Below are 26,185 nucleotides of genomic sequence, written 5' to 3' on the forward strand. Positions count from 1 at the left end.
GGCGCACTGTGCAGCGCCCCGAGCACCGTCAACGCCACGATGACCAGCTTGGCCCTCCGCACGGTGCACCAGCTTTGCCGCTTCAACGGGTACAACACCACGATAAACCGCTCAAAGGTGAACGCCACTACGTACCAAACCGAGAGGAAGCTGCTTAGGCCGCTGGAAAAGGTAAACAGCTGGCAGAACACTTCCCGGGTGTAGATGTGAATCCCGAAGAAGCTTAGCCACGTGACGAACAGGCCGATCAGGAAGCACGTGTCACTTATTCCGAGGGCGGCCAGGTAGTACGACGAGGACAGCTTCTTGAGCTTCGTGTTGAAAAACACCAGTGCGGACAGGATGTTCCCGATGCTGCCCACGATCACGAGGATTGGGGTGTAGTAAAAGGTGAGGAAATCCGCCACCATGTAGGCCCACTCCATGGAGGCGGACATTTGGTCTGGGATGCTCCCCGGGTACGATTCATTGTTGCTGCCTACGCGGAGAAACCTGAGGAGTTTTGTCTCAGAAATTAGCACTTTTTATAATTGTATTCTTGTACTTGACTGTAACATTGTGGAAACTAAAAAAATGGTAAAAAAATTGATAATAAGTGCTTATTAAAATATGTTTGTATTTGGGTACTTGGTTCTTTGAGATTCATGTTAAGCAAATTTTGTACCTCAAAACAAAATATCTGTAGTTTAATAATTTACGTCGGATCTAAAACTTATCCTGGAATGATTTTTTTTTTAATGAACAAACTATTGATTTTTTTTAGATTAACATACCGTTTAAAAGGTAAAAAAATGCAAAATAAGTTGATAGTTCCAAAACAGTTTCCACTTTGTTACATCCAAACAAAATACAGTTGCTAATTTTCCAGACAATTGCCTCACCTGCCATCACTATCGGTGCACAGCTTCAACGAATACTCGTTAAGGTTTTCAGCACTATCATCACAAAATTCGCTGCTATTCCTCACGAATCGATCATAAACTCCAGCGAAACCATCCGTCACAAGTGCATCCATAGTTAATGGATTCCCCGCTAGAGTGCACTCCACACAACAAAAAAAACCTAATCCTTTTCTGCCGGCTACTACTCCTCGCCGCTGATGGTCACATTTCATTAACTTCAACTGCAACTTAAACTGCACTCTTTCTCCCCATTCATGGTGTCACACTTTCACTCAACCCTTAACCCGCCACAAACCCGCGCCAACCGCCCGAAACCGTTTCATCAGTAGCTTTCATCGCACTTCCGTTCCGAGTTTAACCGCGCCGGTGGCTTATCAGCAACTAACGATTTTCCGCCAAAACCCGCATGATAAATATCAAACCGGGTTGAAGGTTCCTACCGGTCCAGAGGATGAACTGAGTTCCCAGGACGGTGCGTGAACTTCCGACGAGTGCGCAGAATCCGACCTCCCCCCTCCGACCGGGATGTTCATCCCGAAGATGAGGGCTTCGAGTCATATGGTTTGTCGAGCCTTCAAGTTCAAGTACACGGCGAGGCAGTCAACAAGCTGGCCCACCAGTCGTCGCTGGATGGTCGCAGAATTTGGACGAGAATCCTGCCGGCGGAAATTTCTCCAGAAGGTCACAGAAGGCACGTAGGGGCTTATTGTTTATTTGATCCCATTTTAAAGAATAGAATCCAATTTTCGTTCATTTTCTCCTTTCATCGCACACAGAAAAAAATCATGGTAATATTACATCTGGGAAGGGGTACATCTTTCATGTCAGAAAAAATGTGTAATTTTACCACTATTCTGATGTAATGTCGCTTTTTCAGTCTAAATTGAGATAAAATTACATCATAAAAGAGGTAATATTCAACCTTCTAGAATTGCACATTCCAAATTTATACCATTTTTTGCTGTGCAATGCATAGGATTGTGAAGTAAAGCGTCGGTCCCGGCCTTGGTTGTTGTTAGGCCGTTATGTCAACCCAGGTGTGGGAGTCGTCTCCCTGCTATAAAAGACAAACAACACACCAACCCAAGCCTGCTCCGGTAGAATCGCTGGCGGCGGTTGGACTCGCAATCCAAAGGTCGTGAGTTCAAACAAAGTAGAAAAAGGTTTGGCAGCTCTCCTTCAAGCCTTTGGAATCCTGCACTCTTACCCAAGTATTTAGTGTCATCATCAGGCCTGCAAAAAGTTTCCAACCCAGCGTACACATGGAGCAAACCCAAATGTCAGTTCATTGCTAGCATGTGACTGTAAGCCTACTGTGTCTGTTCAACCACTGCCGCCTGACTCGTGTCGGTCGGCTGCTGGAGAACTGCCACGCAGTGAATGGAGATGTAAAATTCGTGTCAGCGTTGCTGATTTTTGCGTCATGACCCGTGACATTTTCAGCACTGGTCATCATAACTCAAAAAATTAAAAAAATATTGTTTTTGTAGTCAGAAATATTCAATTGATTTTTGACTGATTCCATTTGCCTATATTTCGATGCTTCTGTGTTCTCTTATGCTAACTACATAGGAAAACCAGCAAGCTTAGAACAAGAGAGCACAGAGGCATCGATTTATGTTTTTTGACCAATTTTAATCCAATTCTTTCTAAAAAAAAAAGTAAACACAATTTTCAGGAAAAAAGTTACAAGGTACATAAAAAGATAAAAATAATAATCAATATTTATGGAAATCGAATAAAAATGACTGACAGTATAACTTTTACAACAAATAATCAACGATTATAACAATTTATTACTTGGAACTCAACATGCGTATTTAGTACAAAAAAATCAAAGTGTCGCGCTTAAAATATTTGAAACTGACAAAAATTATCATAAAAAAGTTGCAACTAATTTTGAAATAATCATTGAATATGTTAAATATATCGATTATCCTAATGTATACTATTTCTCTACTAAAATCTGAGAATGTTGATCCTTAGGCAAACTATTTTGATATTGTTACAAATTATCGCTGAACAAATCTCAAGATTTCAGAATAGGATAGGATTTTAATATAAAAAAATGTATCGAAATATGATTGGATTTTCATTTATATGTCAAATATTTATTATTCAAAAAATCAAAATTATTATTCAACCGGTAAGATTTTTTTCATACTGTTTGTTCCACACCAATATGATGGAAGGTGATTATCATTGCAACTAAATGTATCTAAAAAATGTCTTCTTGTAAACGTAGCTTAAGGGGTCCTTTTGAAATACCAGTGACCTAGAAAATATTTTATCTGTGGATTTTTGTTTTTTATCCAATTCTAATTTTTTTTTTCAAATATTTTGATTAAGGCGCACGACCGTTAATAAAGCTTCGTTATAGGTGAAGATTCAAGAAATATCGCGCGCTTATTTTTAAATTTATAGCAATTTTTAAATTTAAAATAAATCCAAAATTCATAGGTAAAATATTTTCTAGGGCACGGATAATTAATAGCATCCTTTAAGCGTCCTTATCACGAATAATAATCTTCTTCAGCCATGGCATGATGTGGAATCAATGGAGCTTTGAAAAATAGTTTCGTTTAAAATTGTTATTTAAAAAAAGACAAGGTGACTTTGACAGTCACTGTGCTTTTTGTGAATGTCAGCATAAAAGTGAGCAAATTAAATTTATATGTTGAAATAAGGTCAGCTTTCTATTAATCTAATCTAAATCTAATCTAATCGAACACAAGCGCAGCCAGTCCGAAGAAAGCATCCTGGAAGAACTTGTGGTAAGATTACGCCTCAAGTCCTTTCTTGTCAATATTAATGATTACAGTACATCCGAGTTACCCCGAAAATGTAAAGCAAAAATTAAAGCGGCCAGGCCTACTGCGTTGCATTAACCGCAGAGACAGATTCTGTGAACGGATCACATTTCACAGAATCATCAGGGGAGGAAGGATGCGTGGACATACCGTACCAAACGCTCCGAATTAGTTGTGGTGTGGTGTGTTAGTGTAAATTTGGCAGATAATAATATTTAGAGGCGGGGGGGGGGGGGGGTTGGGAGGGGGAGGAAATGAGGATAGGAGAAAGGGAAGGTGGGAAAGCGATAATATGGATATATCATTTGATCAATAGAATATTATATAAAATAAGGGAAAAAAAACTTCTATCAAATAATGATAGATAAAATGGATAGATCTCACAAACTCCTGGGTCCAACTCGATATAACCGGAAAGTGTTGTTCCACAACGCCTTGATTGTTGCTCTTGGAAAACAGGCTATTATCTCCAAAATCCTCCTCATCAGCTGGAAAAAGACTTCTAATCCACCGGAACCGAAAAACCGCCAGAAAAGTTTCACTGCAGCAGAAGTCCATCGTAAAAGCAACTGCACCGGAACAGCAGGAACCAGGAACCAATCCACATTGAAAGCGATCCACCAGAACTGAACTCCACTCGTAAATGAACTACACCGGAACTTTACTCCAACGGAAAACTTTAAAAAAATTTGAGGAAAATCCACTTCTTTGAAAAGAGAAAAAAAAACGCCAGCGAAAAAAACTTTCCGTCCGAACCAAATAAGGTCAGCTTTCTATTAATGATCATTTAAAAAAAACAAATTTAATAAAAATTTGAGGTTAAGTAAATAAATCCAAATTTACTTATTAAACTGTTCTTCTGAAAATGCCTTCAAAATTAATGATATTCTTTGTTTTCTGTTTCAATAACGTAAAAAACTTGTAAAACTATGTTTTCAAAATAATAGTTAAATAACTTTTGAAACATTAAAAAATATGTGTAGTCGGAGTCGGAGCCAACCATTTTTTGAAGGCTGGAGTCGGAGTCGGCTATAGTTGGTAGGCCGGAGTTGGAGTCGGAGTCGGAGTCGGTTGGAGCTGAAAGCCGGAACCGGAGTCGGAGTTGGAGTCGGCTAATCTCAGAAAACCGGAGTCGGAGTTGGAGTCGGAGTCACTTGAAATATGACCCAACTCCGCAGCCCTGCTGGCAATAGAGACCACAAAAGACCTGGGGATCGTTAAAGTGGATCGTTTGTTTATTTGATTTATTTTTAAGTTTTTTATATTTTTTTAGTTAATTTTACTGTTCTAGAATTTTTATGTAGAAGAAGGACGTAGCCATTTGAATGTAAGCAAAAATTACTTTTGGCGGGCATTCAGAGGTTTATTCCGGTGAGCATACTAAGCTCAAATCCCAAAAATGTGCTTGATTGGACGTAACAGGAGCTGGCGCTGGCGCATTTGAATTTTAAATGGGAATTAACCCGTTAAAAAAGTTTGTTTTCCAAAAATGACAATTGTTGAGGCACTTTGGCCACTAAAGAGTTTATTTTCATCATCAGTGGCGTGTAGGCCAGATCCTTGCGCATATTTTAATATACATAACATTTGAGTTTTGAGCCTTCTGGAGCTCGGTACAGGTCTTCAAAGCTTTGATTTTTTTCCCCAGCAAAAAGAGATATGCGTTGTAACGTGTTAGGGTACCAAAAGTTGCGCATTTCAATTACGAAAATTTTGGTACCCTAACATCTATAGGTCATCGCTGAAATTTTCAAGTTATCGCAGTGAAAAAAGTTGTTTTTTCCCGTTTTCGTAATTTCCCCATTTTTGCGCGTGGCGCGTCGAAAAAGTTTTTATCTTAAAAAATCGTATCTCAGAGTATCGAAAACATAACTTCACCATTTTTTTATATGTTATGTGAAATTTTCCGAGGAATCCGATAAAAATATTTTCAGATAAAGGCTCTTTGGTCCCGAGACCTTCAAAACAGTATTTTAAGTTTTCATACGACCTTTTCAAATGTTAAGCTAGATTTTTGAAACTTCTTTTTATTTTTCCTAAATAGCCAAACTAATCACCTTTCTTTTGCGTCTAAGACAGTTAAAATCGGATGAAATGGCGCGGAGTTATGATTTTTTTTAAAGTGGTTTTTGCGAAAATCGACGAGAATGGCCATTTTTCGGACCACCCTAACACGGCGTAGGTCACCCTAATGGCCAAACAAAAAAATACGGGTCTAATTATTTCGGCCAAGGAACCCACAGAACAATTTTGGTCAAAATCGGGTCAGCCAGTGCTGAGAAAACTGAGTGGCATTATTGGTCACATACACACAGACATTTGTTCAGTTTTTGATTCTGAGTCGATATGTATACGTGAAGGTGGGTTTTCGAGCTTCAAATAAAAGTTCAATTTTCAGAGCAAGATTATATATAGCCTTACCTCAGTGAGGAAGGCATAATACAGTCCAGACTCGATATCCGAAGGCCTCGGAAAAATTTAACTTCGGATAATCGAATCACGAAAAAAATAATTTTTCATTGTCTTATTGTTGCTTGTCGAGCTTAAGTATTACCCCTAAACTACGCTAAAGTTATTTAGAATTTTTAACCCAAGATGGCGGCCAACATGGCGGTGACATAATATTGAAAAAATGCATTTTAGTATTTAAAAGGCAATCAACCATTCAAATTTAACTAAAATGGGGTCGCAGAACTCGATTTTGATGTTAAAAACAAGACAGAGAAAAAAAATGCTCTTGATTCGATTATCCACAATACAAACCTTCGGATAGTAAAACTTTGGATAATCGAATCTTCGGATAATCGAAGCAACCCAAACATCATAATTTAGCAATTGAAAATTTCACTACAATGTTTTTTGAACAAGTGAAGCATTTTTAATGTTTAAAGTTTGTTGCTGAAGAAAAAACATTATTCTTGTCGATTTTGAAGATTCTCGTTCATGAGATAAATAGATAAATTTGAAGTTTTCTTAGTGTCTCCAAAGCAATTGAAATATCACCAAAAGCACGAATTCTCATAAATGCTAAACATTCTGAAAAATTACACCAGATTCTTACTTGGCAAAACTTTGGCGATCTTTTGTCTGATTAACATAAGGAATCGATAGACAAAGTTCCATACAAATCAAAATAAAAAAAAAGCAAAAAAACTGAACAGATTCGCCGAACATTCTTCACTGTCCCACAATTATGTTGAGTCGTAACGATTTGAATGCTTTGAACCATAAATTCCTACAACTTCACAAACTCAAATTGAACTCGAAATCCCTTAGGGGACCGGCTGCAAATGGAAAGCAATTCAACTAGTCGATTTATGTAATAATTCGTTCGGTTTTCCGTTCTTGATGGTTCCTTTCCACCCCCTGAACCCTGTCTGGGAAATCATGCTGAGTTCAACAATTGAATCACGCCCCAGCCAGCATTTTTCCGCACGTTTTTCGTGTTCATTGTTCCTCCGCTCAACACCAAATCCGGTGGTATCACTTCCGGATGAATAAATCATTCCGTTTTTCGCAATATAGAATAATTTCATGAACATTGGCTGCTTCTAATTCTTGTCTCCTTCTTGTCTTCCTCCTATTTGGCGGAGGAATTCCAGATGCAAATGCTTTAATAGCCCTGACGGTGGGCAAACCCCATTTCCGGCTGATCAGATAAAACAAAGATTTATCGCAGCTTGGGGGACCGGAAATTGATATTAACTTGTAGAGCTTTGAGTTTTGAGGAGGGCACTGCTGGTGTTCCCACTTCCACTGTTACTGTTGGGTAATTCTCTACCAACTCACACGAAATCGGGAAAAGTTGCCCCGACCCCTCTTCGATTTGCGTGAAACTTTGTCCTTAGGGGTAACTTTTGTCCCTGATCATGAATCCGAGGTCCGTTTTTTTGATATCTCGTGACGGAGGGGCGGTACGACCCCTTCCATTTTTGAACATGCGAAAAAAGAGGTGTTTTTCAATAATTTGCAGCCTGAAACGGTGATGAGATAGAAATTTGGTGTCAAAGGGACTTCTATGTAAAATTAGACGCCCGATTTGATAGCATACTCAGAATTCCGAAAAAAACGTATTTTTCATCGAAAAAAACACTAAAAAAGTTTTAAAAATTCTCCCATTTTCCGTTACTTGACTGTAAAAATTTTTGGAACATGTCATTTTATGGGAAATTTAATGTACTTTTCGAATCTACATTGACCCAGAAGGATCATTTTTTCATTTAGAACAAAATTTTTCATTTTAAAATTTCGTGTTTTTTCTAACTTTACAGGGTTATTTTTTTAGAGTGTAACAATGTTCTACAAAGTTGTAGAGCAGACAATTACAAAAATTTTGATATATAGACATAAGTGGTTTGCTTATAAACATCACGAGTTATCGCGATTTTACGAAAAAAAGTTTTGAAAAGTAACTTTTTGCAATTCCGTCGTGAAACTACTTACTTTTCCTGTCATTCTTGAACGACGAAATAGCCTACTTTTCTGTACCAAAAATAACAGAATCGAATAGCAACACTTTTCAAAATAAATGCTGAAAAGTTCTACTTTTCAGCACTGAAATGGGTGCTGAAAAGTTGAACTTTTCAGCACTTGTTTCGAAAAGTAACACTTTTCAACTTTTTTTTTGATTTAAACGATTTATTGACAAAATACATGAAAATTTTACATAAAATTTTACTCAATGGGTGTTTTTCGGAATTGCAAAAAATGTTGTATGGAACTCGTTGCATAACTTGATTTTTTCAGCACTCGTCGTATTTATCCAACTCGGTGAACCTCGTTGGATAAATGTACGACTCGTGCTGAAAAAATCCTCTTTTTGCAACTTGTTGCATAATAGTAGTTTATGCAACAAGTTGCAAAAAGAAGATTTTTTCAGCACGAGTCGTACATTTATCCAACGAGGTTCACCGAGTTGGATAAATACGAAGAGTGCTGAAAAAATCAAGTTTTGCAACAAGTTCCATACAACATTTTTTGCAATTCCAAAAAACACCCATTGAGTGAAATTTTTAGTCAAATTTTCATGTATTTTGTCAATAAATTGTTTAAATCAAAAAATGTTGAAAAGTGTTACTTTTTGAAACAAGTGCTGAAAAGTTCAACTTTTCAGCACCCATTTCAGTGCTGAAAAGTAGAACTTTTCAGCATTTATTTTGAAAAGTGTTGCTATTCGATTCTGTTATTTTTGGTACAGAAAAGTAGGCTATTTCGTCGTTCAAGAATGACAGGAAAAGTAAGTAGTTTCACGACGGAATTGCAAAAACTACTATTTTGCGTTTCTCTTTGTTTCGTCGTCCGTGTCTGTCGCGGGTGACAATGAACGGCCATGATCGATGACGACCAACTTTTTCAAAACTTTTTTTCGTAAAATCGCGATAACTCGTGATGTTTGTAAGCAAATCCCTTATGTCTACATATCATTTTTTTTGTAATCGTCTGCTCTACAACTTTGTAGAACATTATTACACTCTAAAAAAATACCCTGCAAAGTTATAAAAAACACGAAATTGTAAAATGAATTTTTTTGTTCTAAATGAAAAAAAAAACCCTTCTGGGTCAATGTAGGTTCGAAAAGTACATTAAATTTTCCATAAAATGACATGTTCCAAAACTTTTAACAGTCGAGTAACGGAAAATGGGAGAATTTTTAAAACTTTTTTAGTGTTTTTTTCGATGAAAAATACGGTTTTTTTTCGGAATTCTGAATACGCCATCAAATCGGGCGTCCAATTTTACATAAAAGTCCCTTTGACACCAAATGTCTATCTCATCACCGTTTCAGGCTGCAAATTATTGAAAAACCTCTTTTTTCGCATGTTCAAAAATCGAAGGGGTCGTACCGCCCCTCCGTCACGAGATATCAAAAAACGAACCTTGGATTCGTGATCAGGGACAAAAGTTAGGACAAAGTTTCACGCAAATCGAAGAGGGGTCGGGGCAACTGCTGTGTGAGTTGGCGGAGAATTACCCTGTTATATTTTTTCATTTAACAAAATTATCACTGGATTGAGAGGATCACATTTAACCTAATTTGTTCATTTTTTAAATTTCTTTTATCTGGTTTCGGTCGTATCGAAAACTACCACAAAAAGTCAATTAGCAAAATTCAATACAATTTCTCAAAATTAGCTAAAATGCAATCATATTGTTAATCGCTAAAAACAAAAAACCTTTGAGTAATTCTCAAGAATGTTGCATTTTTTATTTTCAAGAATATTGCAAGACAATTGTAGGAAATTTTCTCTGCCTTCCGAAAATATTTTTTTGAGGGTTTTTTTTTCTGGAAAAATTATATTTAAAAAAAACTTAGAAGTGCCTGCAACTTACTAACGGATTTTATTTTTTTTTGTATCGTAAATTTGAATTTTTACCATTTCATTTTTGCATGATTATTTGGGATCGAAGTAAACCGTGCGTACGACCGGAGACGTTTTTTTTTTCTCTGTCATTTTTTGGTCTATAGACCTCGTTTAAAATAGTAAAATTTGTAACATTTTGGAGACTTTGCTGTCCTTTTCGGCGATGTGATAACTGTGGGAGCAGTGGAAATTAAGAAGTGGCCATCGATTAAACGTTCCTGTTGTCCCAGCCCCGTGTGCCAAAAGTGTCCTTACTGAACCAACATCATTCAAGTACTGCTGGATGTGTACGAGAATTTCCTTCAACATTTCCAACCGGTTCAAGCATTTGCTTCCTGATTGAGTGTGCTGAGTGATGGCCATCGTCCGGATACTTCTAAGGTCAAGCCAGTTCCATCAAGCTTGAGACGTTCTTAAAATGTCCTAAACCATGGACTACTAATTTTATTTGGTGAGACCTTTCCTATTTGAATAACAACATATTCTTTCATCTACACAAATATTCAGACATTTCACTTAAGTCAACCTACGCCAACCATATTATATACGCGGTAGGGTGTTCCCTTAGTCGTTCGCTGTGGGTTGTGGATTGCCTGCTTCTCTAATGAAGGTTTGGCTGAGGGGGCATGCTTATTAATTTCTCGTCGCTCCATACCCTCAGTGACGTGATGGGAGCAAGGGCGTCTATGCAAAGTGTCCCTACACCCGCTACAAATTTCCGGCGCTTGGGGAGGGAAAAGGAAAACCATTTTATTTTATGCGCCGGTATTTGTAGCATTAAAATTCGTGCAAAAAAAAACTTATGCACGTGGGTGTACAGATTACGGAGTAAAAGATGATCGAATTGTTCACCTAGCGCTCACATGTGTTTCGGGACCAAGTTGCCTGCGGGTATGGGGATCATACATACATACATACATACATTAATTTTTGCATGATTATTTTTTTACAAAGATCTAAATTTTTCAGAAATATTTTATTTCGGTGCCAGAACAAAAGATGCCCTTAAACTTATTTAAAAATTTCGAGAGTTGAACAAATACGTGTAACTGACATAGTCACAAAATATTTCGAAATTTCATCGAAAAATAAAAAAAAAATGCCCCTTAAACAGTAATAAATCCAATCCAAAATATTTATTTAGCAATTCTTTGTTAATATACAGCAATTCCACGTCAAACAGGAAGTCTCCAAATCCCAAGTGTCTCCGATTTGGCTCAAAATTGGAGTAGAGGTTCCGTCTTTCAATTACGAAAATTTTGATACCCAAACATGGACCACCCTATTTTGAGAACCCTAATCGCCAAACAAAAAAATACGGGTCTAATTTTTTGGGTCAAGGAACCCCCACTCCAAATTTGAGCCAAATCGGTGCACTCCTGTTTGACGTGGAATGGCTGTATATCAACATTCAGTTGAAATAAAAATTTGCAAAATTAAGATTGGTTTATATGGTAATAAAAGTTGTATAAACTTTTAAACTATCTTGTTATAAATTTTTATATTCATATAAAATTATTTTTCAAATCAACTAAGGATAACTATTTTTGGTTGAAATTAAAGGGTGACGAGCGAAAATTTCCGGGAAATTCGGTCGAGACTCCCGGGAAATTTTAAACTTATAAATATCGAAGCAAAATTATATAAACTAATCAGAAAATGATTTGGAAAATTCAATGTTCAAGTTCGAATAAACCAATTCTTCTCTAATCTTCTTATTCAGAAAATTTATATTTTAAATTCCAATAATTATATTTAAAAGAAGCCAAAAAAATGTGGACCGCAAAATTTACCTTAAAGTTACCTTAAAGTTCAATTTCCATATCCCCCCTAAGTCCCACAGATAATTTCGCTGTATCAAGGTAATTTCCTTTTTTGTTGTCAATAAGTCATTTTGTGTTTCACGTCAACCTCAATATTAAATTATATTTTGGGGAAAAAAACTTTTGCAATCTTTGTAAAGTTAATGTCCGCCAATTGTGAACATTAGGGTTTTCCTGATAACTGTTAATATTTCATCAATGAATATTTACAGTTGAGCATGAGCATGAGAGACCACCCATGGTTGCCCCTCCGTTGCTGAACAGAACCGTAATATCCTTTCAGCACTACTGATTATAGGCTTCGACGATCTAGTGGTGTTTCCCTTATCAACAGCATCAATGCGCCGCAAAGATAAAGCACCATGATTGCTAAAACTAGATCAATTGCGAATAGGTAACAGTCATTGGCCACTAACGGCGCCCTCCATGTCAGTTTGTAGATCTTGATTTTAAGGGACGGTTAGCACAGGTTGCTACTAGGGCAGCTGGTTTACCATGTGCTTACACCCCACAAGCGCCAGGAACCTGAAAATTTGTTAGTAGGCTAGGGTGTTTGGTCAGGATTCATCATAGAAGATGATGATGGGACCCAAAATCAAAGTGTTTGTTGAAAGGTATTATATAAGTAACGGAAATTGCTTTTGCGCATAATTGATGGACACCACCAACATCATCATTACAGCCGACAACAGTTATCCAAACTGCGAACAAAGCTAAACTTCGTTTACCTCGCCGCGATTAAAGCAAGTAGCTCGATTAATGCTCAAAAAGCAAAACCTCAGTACCTCGTGTGTGAGGCTCTGGGGGACTTTTCGATTATAATTTTTTTGGACAGTTAAACTCAACGCATCAGCGTTATTTATTTCGAGCCATCCCCTTCGATCATGGAAGTTCCATAACTTATATTATTCTCAATGCTGCGGATGAGACATTTTCCGCATAAACTTTGAAAAATATTTGCTGCGGCCTTATTCAAAAATAAAATTTCATATTTTTTTCAAGTATGGATCAACATTTTAATTTTTTTAATAGAATTTTAAATTTTGAATAAGGCCGCAGCAAATATTTTTCAAAGTTTATGTCCCTTCCTCTGGCCAAAGTCGAAAGGGGGGGGGGGGAACCTTCCACCCCAATGTTTGAACTGACGACCTTTGGATTGCGAGTCCAACCGCTGCCAGTGATTCCACCGGAGTAGGCTTGGTTTGGTGTGTTGTTTGTACTTATGGCATGGAGACGACTCCTACACCTCGAATGACTTAACGGCCTAACAACCAAGGCCGGGACCGACATTTTACTTCCTCATCCGATGGAAGGTTGGAGCAGATGGGAATCGAACCCAGAATCATCCGCTTACAAAGCGGACAGCGTAACCATTCGGCCACGCACTGCCAAAATGGATCCACGGGCCACAAAAAATCACCTCGCGGGCCATACTTTGGTAACCCCTAGTAAAGTTTACGGTTATCTAACATCACTCTTCTATGATATAATGTTTTAGGATTTTTTTAACACGATTTGTATAAGAATAATTTTGTTGTCAGATATTTGAAAAAACTTTCCAATAAGTTCTAATTTCCTGTTTTGTAATATCATTAGATAACATTAAAAAATAAGTGTGCTCAAGGCCTGGTGGATTAAATTCCCTTCTCTCAATTCTATTCGTTCAATGATCTCTATTCCATCTGCTGCATTCAGTATATTTCTCAGTAATCTCTGCCTCTTAACACTGAACATAACCAAAACATCACTGATTCTGAAACACCCAACGGTTGCCGTTCTGTGCATTGAATGGTTATTAATTTGCAAACAATGCTAGATACAACTCTACTCGTCAGGAAAAAATGGCGCTCAGCAACCAGCATATTTTTGGATTCAATCCAAGTCAGATTTTCCCAGAAAACTCATTGTCGAATCTCCCACGGTGGGGAAAGCAAATCGCACCATGCTGATGATATCAAAACATTCGTTGGGGTTGGTTGAACTTATTCAGCAAACAGACTTTCTAGAAATAACTTTAATTTTTCTGTTTGGGTGGAACGATTTTTATTTTGTTACTGCATTGTTGTCAAAACTTTATAAACAGATTTCAGAAGATTTCATTTCGGTTTCTAGCGAATCTTCAACCTAGATTTTTTCCGTTGCCAAGACGCACATTTGCTGGAAATAATCGCATGAGTTACGTTACTTAATCTCATTTGTCGCAAACAACCCAAGTCAAGTATTTTTCGAGGGATGTCATCAGACAGAGAGAGAGAGACAGAAAAGGAAATTTTGTTTGTACCTTTCAAATTTATTACGGTTCCATCTGTCTATCTTTTCATTCTATATCACTGACTCTTGATCCTTCTTTTATCATTTTGGGTTTGGTTTCGTTTCACATTATCTATTTATTTTTGTACTAAAAGAATATCAACAATTTCCTTAGACTCGTTGTTTTTTACGGGGAGGGAAAATTGTACACAGGAAGAAGGTTTGAGGGGGAAAACGCAAAAAATCACTTCACTTCAATCACCGTTTCACTTTACAAAATTTGTGATTTGATAATCGGTCAGCTCGCGCCAGGACACTCCGTCCCCCACGGCGGCTTCCGGCGGGTGATTGTTGTTGTTGCTGGCCGTTGTGTGACGTCGCATCTTGGAGCCACTCCGGAGGACGAACTCTATAGGGTGAAGGTAAATAAAAAGGTAATTGAGTAAGGTTGAATAAAATTCAGGTGAAATTTTGTGACAACAAATTTGAAATCTTGGTTCGTTCGTCAAGTCGTCAAGTCGTCAAGTCGTCAGGTCGTCAAGTCGTCAAGTCGTCAAGTCGTCAAGTCGTCAAGTCGTCAAGTCGTCAAGTCGTCAAGTCGTCAAGTCGTCAAGTCGTCAAGTCGTCAAGTCGTCAAGTTGTCAAGTCGTCAAGTCGTCAAGTCGTCAAGTCGTCAAGTCATCAAGTCGTCAAGTCGTCAAGTCGTCAAGTCGTCAAGTCGTCAAGTCGTCAAGTCGTCAAGTCGTCAAGTCTTCAAGTCGTCAAGTCATCAAGACGTCAAGTCGTCAAGTCTTTAAGTTTGACCCAGGAGTTTGTGGAGTCGCAGTAAGAGCCCGAATTGATGCAGTCAGATACTTTTCAGGACCTGAAGTTGAAGTGCTGAATTTTGAATCACAGCAACGGGCAGCTTTTCAGAGAAGCTTTCACCGCTTCCCAAACTAGGAAAAATTCCATCGCAAAACTAGATTTTGCTCGCAGTTGGAACATTTAAAAAACCACAACTTTTCAACCAGCATACCTGTGATTTGCGTACCCGACGGTTGCTCCAGGTTCATCTGCTGCATGCTACGTTTTCGAAACATTCCGAGCACGGCTTTCCTGTGAAACAACAAAACAAAAAGGCAGATCGCAATTAGAGCTTTTTGCCAGTGGAACTACACGAGTGATGCACTCAGAATGTTGGACCAAATTACCTGAAATTTTGCCCACTAACGCAGTACAGGATGAAGTTGATGCCAAAGTTGGTCATGAAGCACAACTGGCTGCAGTTCTGGACCAGCAGCATCGTGTTGGCGTGTTCCGTCTGGTTGTTGGAATTACATTTCAAGAAAAAAAATGAAATTGGAGCTATTATTTAGAACTCAGTAATCTTGTGATAAACTTGATAAATTTGATTCTATTTTTAGTTTTTCTTCAATTTGATTTATTTATTACTCGAAAATATGTATATTAAATAGGGATGTTCTGGTAGAATTTGAATAAAAGAAATCAAAGATCTTTAAGAGATTTAAAAAAATAAAGTTCAAGAAAAATCAAAAGTTTTTTTTTCTTAAATTCTTGGTTCTAAATGAATTTCTTCAATTTCTAAACCTTCTTGAATTTCTTGATTTTCTTGAATTCCTTAAATTTCTTGAATTTCTTGAATTTCTTGAATTTCTTGTATTTCTTGAATTTCTTGAATTTCTTGAATTTCTTGAATTTCTTGAATTTCTTGAATTTCTTGAATTTCTTGAATTTCTTGAATTTCTTGAATTTCTTGAATTTCTTGAATTTCTTGAATTTCTTGAATTTCTTGAATTTCTTGAATTTCTTGAATTTCTTGAATTTCTTGAATTTCTTAAATTTCTAAACCTTCTTGAATTTCTTAAATTTCTAAACCTTCTTGAATTTCTTGAATTTCTTGAATTTCTTGAATTTGGATGGGAGTTTGTTGATTTGCAATTCGATTCCTTTAAATAGCTGTTAGCAAAACAATAATTAAAAGCCAAATTTTAAGGATGGCCTTGTTGTGGCCTGACCTTAAGAAGAGATGTTCTTATAGAATTGATGTTTTATTACAATATTGTTAAAATATTATGTTTTTACAAAAAAAATATCGGAAAATACCTTAAATAAAATTATGAAATTAGTTGCCCATTTATTACCATTTTAAATGTTCCATAAAAGTTAGATTTATCCTAATAACTTCAATTGTGCAAAATAATTCTACAAATTACTCAAAAAAGTTTCCAAAAACATGCAACAGCAACAAAATCACAAGATATACCACTTTGAAGCCAACCATCGGTTCAGCTTGTTTGGAAATTGTTTCGCAAGGATACGGACGAATTTGCGCCCTCGGGGAAATATTTGTGCGTCCTTTTGATGTTTGCAAAGGCGCACAGAATGTCGTGCGTGTGTGTGTGTAAATGTTGACTCAACTCAAGAGCAACAGGATTGACGCAAACATTACACACATACACACACACACGGCTGACCAAAAGGCTGAGCTGCCCACATAATATTATAATATTATGACGAAACAAACAGACACTTGTTTTTCCACAGGGATATTTGGCTTTTTAGCTTCAACTCCCGCAATGCTACCAAAAAAAAAACCATCCACTTTAACGAACCCCAGGTCTTTTGTGGCCTCTTCTGCAAGTTTCTGCTCGATCCTAGGAGTCCAACAAAGGCTTGATGGGGAAAGCACTCAAACCTATTTTTACTCCAAGGAACCTTCCACCCCAGTGTTTGAACTGACGACCTTTGGATTGCGAGTCCAACCGCCGCCAGCGATTCCACCGGAGCAGGCTTGGTTTGGTGTGTTGTTTGTCTTTTATAGCAGGGAGACGACTCCCACACCTGGAATGACTTAAGAGGCAGTATTTGTAAATATCGCTCGGTTTGTTCTAGAGGTCGTATCGAGGTGCTCCGATTTGGATGAAACTTTCAGCGTTTGTTTGTCTATGCATGAGATGAACTCATGTCAAATATGAGCCCTCTACGACAAAGGGAAGTGGGGTAAAACGGGCATTGAAGTTTGAAGTCCAAAACACATGAAAAATCTTAAAATTGCTCGCATTTCCGTAAAATTTCATCAATTCCAACTCTCTTAGTTGCATTGGAATGGTCTTTCGAAGCCCTTCAAAATGTGCTATTGACATCCAGGATTGGTTTAACTTTTTTTCATAGCTTTTGCAAATTACTGTTGAAAATGGATTTTTTTAAAACCTTAATATCTTTTTGCAACAGCCTCCAACACTCATACTCCCATAGGTCAAAAGATAGGTAATTACATGGACTATAAGCCTACGGTGTTAACTTTTTGGCCAATCGCAGTTTTTCTCAGAGTTTTTCGATTTTTCTAGAACAAACATTTTACAACGTTAGTTTTTGCCCTGTAGGCCGCCATAGCGGCACTTTTTGGTCTCAATTTTGTCATATTCAGAATCCTCGGACAATTTCACGTAAGTTAGAAGTATTGAAGTTGTAAATTTGATTGGAAAAATTGCCATTTAGAATGAATTAAAATATCAAATTTACAACTCCAATACTTCTAACTTACGTGAAATTGTCCGAGGATTCCGAATATGACAAAATTGAGACCAAAAAGTGCCGCTATGGTGGCCTACAGGGCAAAAACTAACGTTGTAAAATGTTTGTTCTAGAAAAATCGAAAAACTTTGAGAAAAACTGCGATTGGCCAAAAAGTTAACACCGTAGGCTTATAGTCCATGTAATTACCTATCTTTTGACCTATGGGAGTATGGGTGTTGGAGGCTGCTGCAAAAAGATATTAAGGTTTTAAAAAAATCCATTTTTGACAGTAATTTGCAAAAGCTAAGAGAAAAAGTAGAACCAATCCTGGATGTCTATGGCACATTTTGAAGTGCTTCAAAAGACCTTTTGAATGCATCTAAGAGAGTTGGAATTGATGAAGTTTTACGGAAATGCGAGAAATTTTAAGATTTTATAGGTTTTTTGGACCTCAAAATTCAAAGCCCGTTTTACCCCACTTCCCTTTGTCTTAGAGGGCTCATATTTGGCATGAGTTCATCTCATGTATAGACAAACAAACGCTGAAAGTTTCATCCAAATCGGAGCACCTCGATACGACCTGTTACATATTGGTGAAAAATTCGCTCTTAACGGCCTAACAACAACCAAGGCCGAGACCGACGTTTTACTTCCCCATCCAATGGAAGGTTGGAGCAGATGGGAATCGAACCCATGATCTTCCCGCTTACGAAGCGGACAGCTTAACCATTCGACCAAACCTACTGCCTCCGAAATGCTCGAAATGCCACAATGTTATGATTGAATCAGTGCTAGAAGATAGTGCAGGAATAGAGTTTTAGTTTTCGGAGAAATTTTGAAAAACTGATTTGTGAGCAACCGGAAACGGCAAAATTTCCATCTCCCAGGCCATTTGATTGGGGAGGATTTGAATGGATCATTCTAACTCAGACGCACTACCCCCTCTTTCTGGGACCATTTTTAATTTAAAACATAGTTTTCATTTTCTCTTGTTTTAAATAAGAAGTAAAAGTGGAACATTCATTTTCTCTGACATAAGCAAAATAAACCTTTTAGTGTTGAAGTGGCTTTCCCAATCCCCTTTCCTCTACCGATAAGAGATTCAATTAATTTCCTAGTATTTGCCCAGCACCTATTTCTGTATCTGAAATCATGATAAAGTGAAGGATAAAACTTAATATCTAAGGTTCCACCACCCCTAAATCATCCTAACGTATGCGTGAGAGGACACCCCCCACTTTACAAATGGACGATGTACCGATAAATCATGCCCATTTTAGAGAAGAAACACTAATAGCCAACTCTCGTAGCCCCATTTGCCGTGGCGATGTGAGACAAATTACCCTCCTCACATAGCAGCTCATCCAAAAGCCATCGGTATTGCTTCATCTTTTTGAGCTGCAGGACAACTTTTCTCAGTTAGCTAGTATCATCCTTCTGGCAGCGTTTGTCAGTGCGGTGAATGTGATAACTTTCACACTCTTTCTAAAAGACCACCACCACCTCCCACAAGTCCCTCCCCCCAGCATACGTTGGAAGGAAAACAGAGACAGAGGAAATAAATCCGTGCCTTGGTCACAACAACGTGGGCGTTAGGGTGGATTTTTTAGCAGGTTGTGTAAATAATTAAATTTTACTTCTAATATCTAAATTCGCTCTTACTTTCCACATTCTAACTCCAAAATACGACCGAATGACGAATGACCCATAGGGTTAAAGTTCCCCTAATAAAATCAACAACAACAACAACTCCAAAATGTGCACTTATTTAAAAAAAAATGAAAAACTGCGACTGTTTTCAAAAAAATACCTAAACATGGCTTAAACTTACAAACGGTGCACTTTATCAAATTCACTACAGTACTTTTTGATTGCAAATTTGATTTTACATCAAAAAACTAACTTAATCCACCTATGTGGTTGGAGTCTTCCTCACTCATTACCAACAATAGCTGATATGATGGGGTTGTATACACATTTCATCTATTTTTTAGATCCGGAATAAAAAAGTACATCAATATCACTTAAGTGGCCATATCTCGAGACAGGGTTGCCAGATCTTCAATGTTTTGGACTCGTTGGAATGGTTTTTTCATAACCTAACCAACGATGGGTCGGATGGTGGATCCGGACATAGTTTTCATACATTTAAGTGAGATCCGGATATATGTGAAAACACATTTTTATACATAACTTTTGAACTACTTATCGAAACTTCAATATGTATAAAACTCGATCTATGGGACCCTAAACCAAGTCGAATGCAACAGGTTTGGGTTAAATCGGTTCAGCCAGTGCCGAGAAACATGAGCTAGTTTGTTGGTCACATACATACATACACACACACATACACACAGACATTTGTTAAGTTTTCAATTCTGAGTCGGGGATTTGTCCCGCCCGTGTGGATCAATCGGACCGCGCACTGGACTCACAATCCAGAGGTCGACGGTTCGAATCCCGCGGCGGGCGCTCTAAAATTCTTTGTGTAAATATGGGTATTCGGCGCCGTCGCTCCGTGCCATACTTTCATACACTTAGGAGCCCAGGGCGGCGAAGTCCTTGTAGATAAAAGGAAGACACTAGTGGTTGGTACTAGCAATGGTGGCCGACAGCTATAAAGTCAACTTCGTTTTCGTGTATGGGATGGTCCAATGAACAAATTCCAGAAGGAATTAGGGTTGTCCATTCTGTCCCCAAGGTGCGCATTTTTTTTTTTTTTTTTTTTTTTTTATTGGGTTTAGAACCACTGCGACCATAGAGTTGATCTATTGCGGTGTACCCATTTTATTATCGCATATTTCAGGATGACACGTTACCATTGAGGGTAGCTGTCATTGGCTGATAATGCGGTATCTCCCAGTTTGGTGAGATTTCCAGAATGAAATCAACAACCTTGCTGGGGTTTTCATGCCAGATCTCAGCAGGACTTAAAATTGCCTTGTTAAGAATTCGCCTCCGTCTGACATATAGAGCGCTGCAGTCACATAATAGATGTTTTGCAGTTTCGGGTTCACAGTCACAGAACCGACAGATATCAGTTTGACTAAGCCCAAGCTTCTTCAAATGATATTTTGACGGACAGTGTCCTGTTATAAGCCCGATATATATTTTTAGGGTTGTTTTGTTCATTGTTATTATTCTTTTGATTTTTGTTTTGAAGGAGATATGAACTCTTTCGATTGTCTTAAAGATTGTGTTGTCATCCATTGTGTTTGAATCGTTGTTTCTTCGTATTTTGTAAATTCCATTGTCATCACACTTTTCGAGATTCCGCAGAAAGGCTCAGGCCCTATGAAGTACCCATCCGAGCCTTGTCTAGCAAGAGAATCAGCTTTTTCATTACCTTCTATTCCTTTATGTCCAGGAACCCAATACAGATGTACAAGGTTTCTAGAAGCAAGCTTTTTTAGGAGTAGTATACATTCCCATACCAGCTTAGACCGGCACATGGGTGATTTTAGAGCATTTAATGCAGCTTGGCTGTCTGAGAAAATGCAGATGCTAGCATGTCTGTAGTTCCTTTTCAGGCAGATCGCTGCGCATTCTAATATTGCATAAATTTCTGCTAGAAATACAGTTGTCCACTGACCCATGGGTATAGATACACTAATACCCGGACCTGTAATTCCTGCACCCGTTTTATTTCCCATTTTTGATCCATCAGTGTAAAAAATTACCGATCCTGTTGGAACACATGGTCCTCCAGACTCCCATTCCTGGCGATTAGGCTCCGTTACTTTGAATGGTTTGTCGAGATCCAACTTGTTTTCCAACCAGTCTTCAGTCATAAAAACACCTTGGGTTATTTTAATATGTGATAGAATTGTTAAATGTTCTGTGGTACTGTTTTCGTCTATATTTTGTGTTCTCCTTAGCCTTAGTGCACTCTTAGCAGCTTCAATTTGCACATATTGGTGCAAGGGAAGGATATAAAGTGATGCATTTAGGGCTTTGGATGGGGTACTACGCATAGCCCCGTTATTGACATACATATTAACCGTTGGAATTTTCCTAATCCATTTTGTGCTGTTGTTTGTTTTGTTTTTGGCCACCAGACGAGAGCGGCGTATGTAATTCTCGGTTTTATTATAGCAGTATAAATCCATTGTATCATTTTGGGTTTTAGACCCCAAGTTTTCCCAAAAGTTTTCTTACTGATCCATAGAGCATTTGTGGCTTTTTTAATAACCTGCTCTAAATGTAAATTCCAGTTTAGTTTATTATCTAGAATCACTCCCAGATATTTAACATTTGTGGAATATTTTAATTCTAAGCCATTAAGCTTAAGTGTTTTAAGATTTAGCTTTCTCTTATTCGTAAACGGAATCAAAACCGTTTTGGCTGCATTAATTTTTAGACCTTCATTTTGACACCATTGTGAGGTAAGGTTAAGTGCATACTGCATTCGCTCAGAGATGATATGGTCAAATTTTCCACGGATTAATATAACCACATCATCAGCAAAACCTATTACTTCAAAACCTGTTGTTATTAACTTATCGAGGAGATCATCCACAACCAGTGACCATAACACCGGGGATAGTACACCGCCTTGCGGACATCCTCTTGTGGTTCTCACGGTTATGGTTGACATCCCCAATTCGGCAAAAACTTCTCTGTTGTCTAACATTGTCATTATCCATTGCACTATGCAAGAGTCGAAACCTCTATTTTCCATACATTTTTTTATCGAGTTGAACGATGTGTTATCAAAAGCTCCTCAATGTCAAGAAAAGCTGCAAGAGCAATTTCTTTCACCTTTAAATTGTTTTCTATTCTTTTTACCAGCTCATGTAAAGCAGTAATTGTTGATTTATTAGACTGATATGCAAACTGAAACCTACTAAGAGGTCTAATTTTCAAAAACTTTGATTTTATGTATTCGTCTATAATTTTTTCCATAATTTTGAGCATTGTTGATGTCAGACTTATTGGTCTAAATGATTTTGGAATTGTTTTATCTTTTTTCCCTGCTTTAGGAATAAATACAACTTTAGTTTTGCTCCAAACTTTAGGAATATGTCCTAATTTAAGACTGCCTTTAAAAATTTGTGTAAGGTATTCATTGAGTTTTTTTCCTCCGTGTTGTATAAGAGCCGGAAAAATACCGTCCAAACCCGGAGATTTGAACGGCTCAAAAGAATTCACAGCCCATTCTACTTTGGATCGAGTGAATATACGGTTTGGTAAGTTGAAGCTTCCCATTGTGATGTTATTTGGTCTACAATCATCAGCTTTTTCACCACCAACAATTTCATTAGATACTGTTTCGGATCCAGGAAAATGAGTTTCCATCATGATTTTTAAAACTTCTGTATTTTCTTTTGTGTATGTACCATGTATGTGTTCACCGTCTGACATGGGGCGTCGTAATTTTCACCTAGCCGTCATAGCATACTAAGGACAATGCGTACATTTGAAGGGTGAATTGTTGATTCTGGAGACACCGGACGTCGATCCAATGCGCACCTTGGGGACAGAATGTACAACCCTAATTCCTTCTGGAATTTGTTCATTGGACCATCCCCTACACACCTGTCTTTATTCCGAGTGAATGCATCTTGTCCCCAGACCTGTAGGAACGATTGAACGAAAAGCACGAAAATCCCATAGTAATTTACATGTAAACTTTGAACCGCTGGGGACAGGCCAATTCTCAACCAAATGGGCTGATATTTGGCATGAGAGTCCCTATGGGTATCCTCTACTAGGGGAACCTCGGTTTGCCCGATTCTGAGAACTTTTTTGTTTTGATGAAACACCCTAATATGTATACATGAAGGTGGGTCTACGACGTGTTTATACAAAGTTCATTTTTAGAGTAGGATTATAGCCTTAACTCAGTGAGGAAGGCAAAATGAAGTTGACAAATTTTTGCGACCGATATTTTGATTTTTTGAAAAAATCAGTATTGATTCAAAAATTCATAACTCGGTCATAGATTTTTTGCACAACCTGGAAATTTCTGAAAAGTTGGCATTTGATATCCCTTAAAACATATAAAAAAATAGAAAAAAAAACTAAAATAGTGTTTTTTATTGTTTTGGAAATCAAGTTTAAGTGACAAAAAGTTAAATTCAAAATCACCAAAAAAATTTCACCGTGTATCATTTTTTTTTTCAGTGTAGTCCTTATCCATACCTACAACTTTGCCCAAGACACCAAATCGATCAAAAAATTCCTTCAAAAGATACAGATTTTTGAATTTTCATTAATAATTTTTGTATGGACAACTGCCAAATTTGTAAGAAAAATTATATGGACAAACTAATGATGCAAAATGGCTTTTTTGGGCACACCGATGGCATTTAAAAAAAATCGAATGACCGAAATCTGAGAGACTTGCTCTGTATCCGTTTTTTAACCTGCGGAAGGCGTCTTAACTATCCAATTCTTAACAATTCTTAGAACTAAGACCTTCATGAAATTAGGAAAAAACTGTACGAATTTGTGGGAGTTTTTGGGTAAAATTTTTACGATATGTGGCGTGAGTTTTTTTTAAGATTTTCGTATTTTTTTTCAGTTGTTTGTGTGAATGTATATGTGAATTTGTAGGAATTTGTGGGAATTTGTTGGAAATCGTTATTAAATTTATTGAACATTGTGGGATTTTTTGTGTAAATTTGAAAAAAAAAAATTGGGAATTTGTTATAGGTTTTGAGAACGTTGTGTGAGCATAAGGAAATTTGTAATATTTTTTGGGAACATTTTGGGAATTTATGTGTGAACTTTTGTGTCAATTTATATGTGAGTTTGATGGAATTTTTGGGAATCTGTATTATTTTTTAAGAACTTAGTTGTAATTTATTTGTTTTTTAATTTAACCGCTTTTTGAACGAAACGTCCTCTTTATTTTTCAACATCCCAACTTTAGTTATAAACAGAGTAAATAACTAAAATCACCAAAAGTTTGTGCTTAAACAAATCAAACTTAATTTTAGCCAAAAAAATTCTAATAGAGAAAAATTAATAATATCGTATTTATTTTAGTATAGGTGCCTAACCATTGACTGAAATAGGTTATTCAACTTGACTTTTTCTATGTGCCTGGAACTTTTTTAAGTTTGATCACGTTTTGAACCAAGTAATAATATGAGTTTAAAAAGAGCCAAATGTATTGCGTATGGTTCCACCCTCAATAATAAATGTTTGTTTTTCAATTAGCGTTTCGTATCACGTTAAAAAGTATACAATGATTTGTTTGCTTTCAAAAATGTAAAAAAAAAGACGATATCAGTTTGTTTGTGATTTCTAACCCCCAGGTTGAAAAAAATGTACTATAAATTTCAACTTTCAGCATAAATAAAGTGTTTCATTTTTTGTTTAACTACAATCAACCCTAACTCGCCCGATGTGCCTTGGCTTAAGTGTTTCCACCCACACGTCATGTACATTCATCACGTAAAAGAATGCACAACGAGTCCCGGAGATGTGCGTATAACACTCTCTCACACACACACTTACACATACAAAGCACATAGAGAGATGCTTTGAATGATTTGAATGAAGCCACATACTCATTCACACGTGGATCATAATTTAATGTCTCGAGCAGATGGGACCCATCGTGGCTTTTTTTTTAAATCCCATCACTGTCAACAGCTTGGTTGGAATTGCTTTTTGAGTATGAATGTGAAATTGAAATTTATGTGATTTTTCATCACTATTTTTTTTTTGTTACCAACTACTTCTAAAGGAGTGAAACTGAAAACACAATGTTGCCAACCAGGGATTAGCCGATGGTGAGGCACAGTTTTATCAAAAGCAACCCCTTTCCAGTGCTGTGACTTTTAATCTTTGAATGCAAAGTCAGCAGTGGAAACATTATGCCGGCCGGGAAAAAAATCCTAGGTCAAATCTTGAAAGATTACGGTTGAAGCCGTTGAATAGATGTAAATGCTGAAAACTCATCAACAAAAAAATATCAGTCTGATGTTCCCGCCGTATTCATCTGATTGAACAACGGCGACATTTCAACCCTCTCAGAATACCAAGCAAGTCACGTGCCCCCCATCGGATAGATGTTCGATTTTTCAAGTTTTGTGTGAACATCCCACTCTTGCCACACTTCTTTTCCAACTTTTGAAAGCCTCTTCGACAGAGAAACACGACTCCGTCGATGGCAGCATCATTCACTTTACGACATAATCATTCGGAAGCACCTCAACACACTGTGAAATGCGCCAATTTGCAAGGTTGAAGGCCTTGTGGGGAAGCAAGGTGAGCTCGATCGGGCGGGAAAACGGAGACTAATTTCGTCTTGCGTAACACGTTGTGTGATAAAGCCTGAGATATGCTTCCCCCTCCGGCACTGGATATTAGGCATTAGAGCCTGATGAATATTTACGATAGTCACCGGCGGTGGCATCATCGTGACGGGGATAATTTAAGCGACCTGGAATTAACCTCAATTTTTCATCCTACATTAGCCTTGATTATTGCCAAGTACATTCTTCGGTGTGTAAATTAGGTACTAGGTATTTTGATGCTCAGATGACAATAAACGTAAATTTTTA

At 37.4% G+C, this 26,185-nt stretch overlaps 2 protein-coding genes across 2 annotated transcripts in view; both read right to left on the bottom strand.

The window, feature by feature from the left end:
- LOC6031921 (growth hormone secretagogue receptor type 1) overlaps positions 1 to 1,221 on the bottom strand; it is a 61,796-nt gene extending 60,575 nt beyond the window's left edge. Inside the window, exons 1-2 of the mRNA XM_038258702.1 lie at positions 882 to 1,221; positions 1 to 492 (exon numbers count right to left, since the gene is read on the bottom strand). The exon at positions 1 to 492 is cut by the window's left edge and continues 76 nt beyond it. Coding sequence (XP_038114630.1) covers positions 1 to 492; positions 882 to 1,114 — 725 coding nt within the window. The 5' untranslated portion in view covers positions 1,115 to 1,221. The remainder of the gene's footprint in view (positions 493 to 881) is intronic.
- A 12,945-nt stretch (positions 1,222 to 14,166) lies between these two features.
- Positions 14,167 to 26,185, bottom strand: part of LOC6039413 (cysteinyl leukotriene receptor 1) — a 47,664-nt gene continuing 35,645 nt past the window's right edge. The window contains exons 5-7 of the mRNA XM_038258703.1: positions 15,341 to 15,450; positions 15,166 to 15,245; positions 14,167 to 14,556 (exon numbers count right to left, since the gene is read on the bottom strand). Coding sequence (XP_038114631.1) covers positions 14,414 to 14,556; positions 15,166 to 15,245; positions 15,341 to 15,450 — 333 coding nt within the window. The 3' untranslated portion in view covers positions 14,167 to 14,413. The remainder of the gene's footprint in view (positions 14,557 to 15,165; positions 15,246 to 15,340; positions 15,451 to 26,185) is intronic.

The sequence above is a fragment of the Culex quinquefasciatus genome, chromosome 3 (genome assembly GCF_015732765.1).
Source record: "Culex quinquefasciatus strain JHB chromosome 3, VPISU_Cqui_1.0_pri_paternal, whole genome shotgun sequence".
In the NCBI taxonomy this organism is placed as follows: domain Eukaryota; kingdom Metazoa; phylum Arthropoda; class Insecta; order Diptera; family Culicidae; genus Culex; species Culex quinquefasciatus.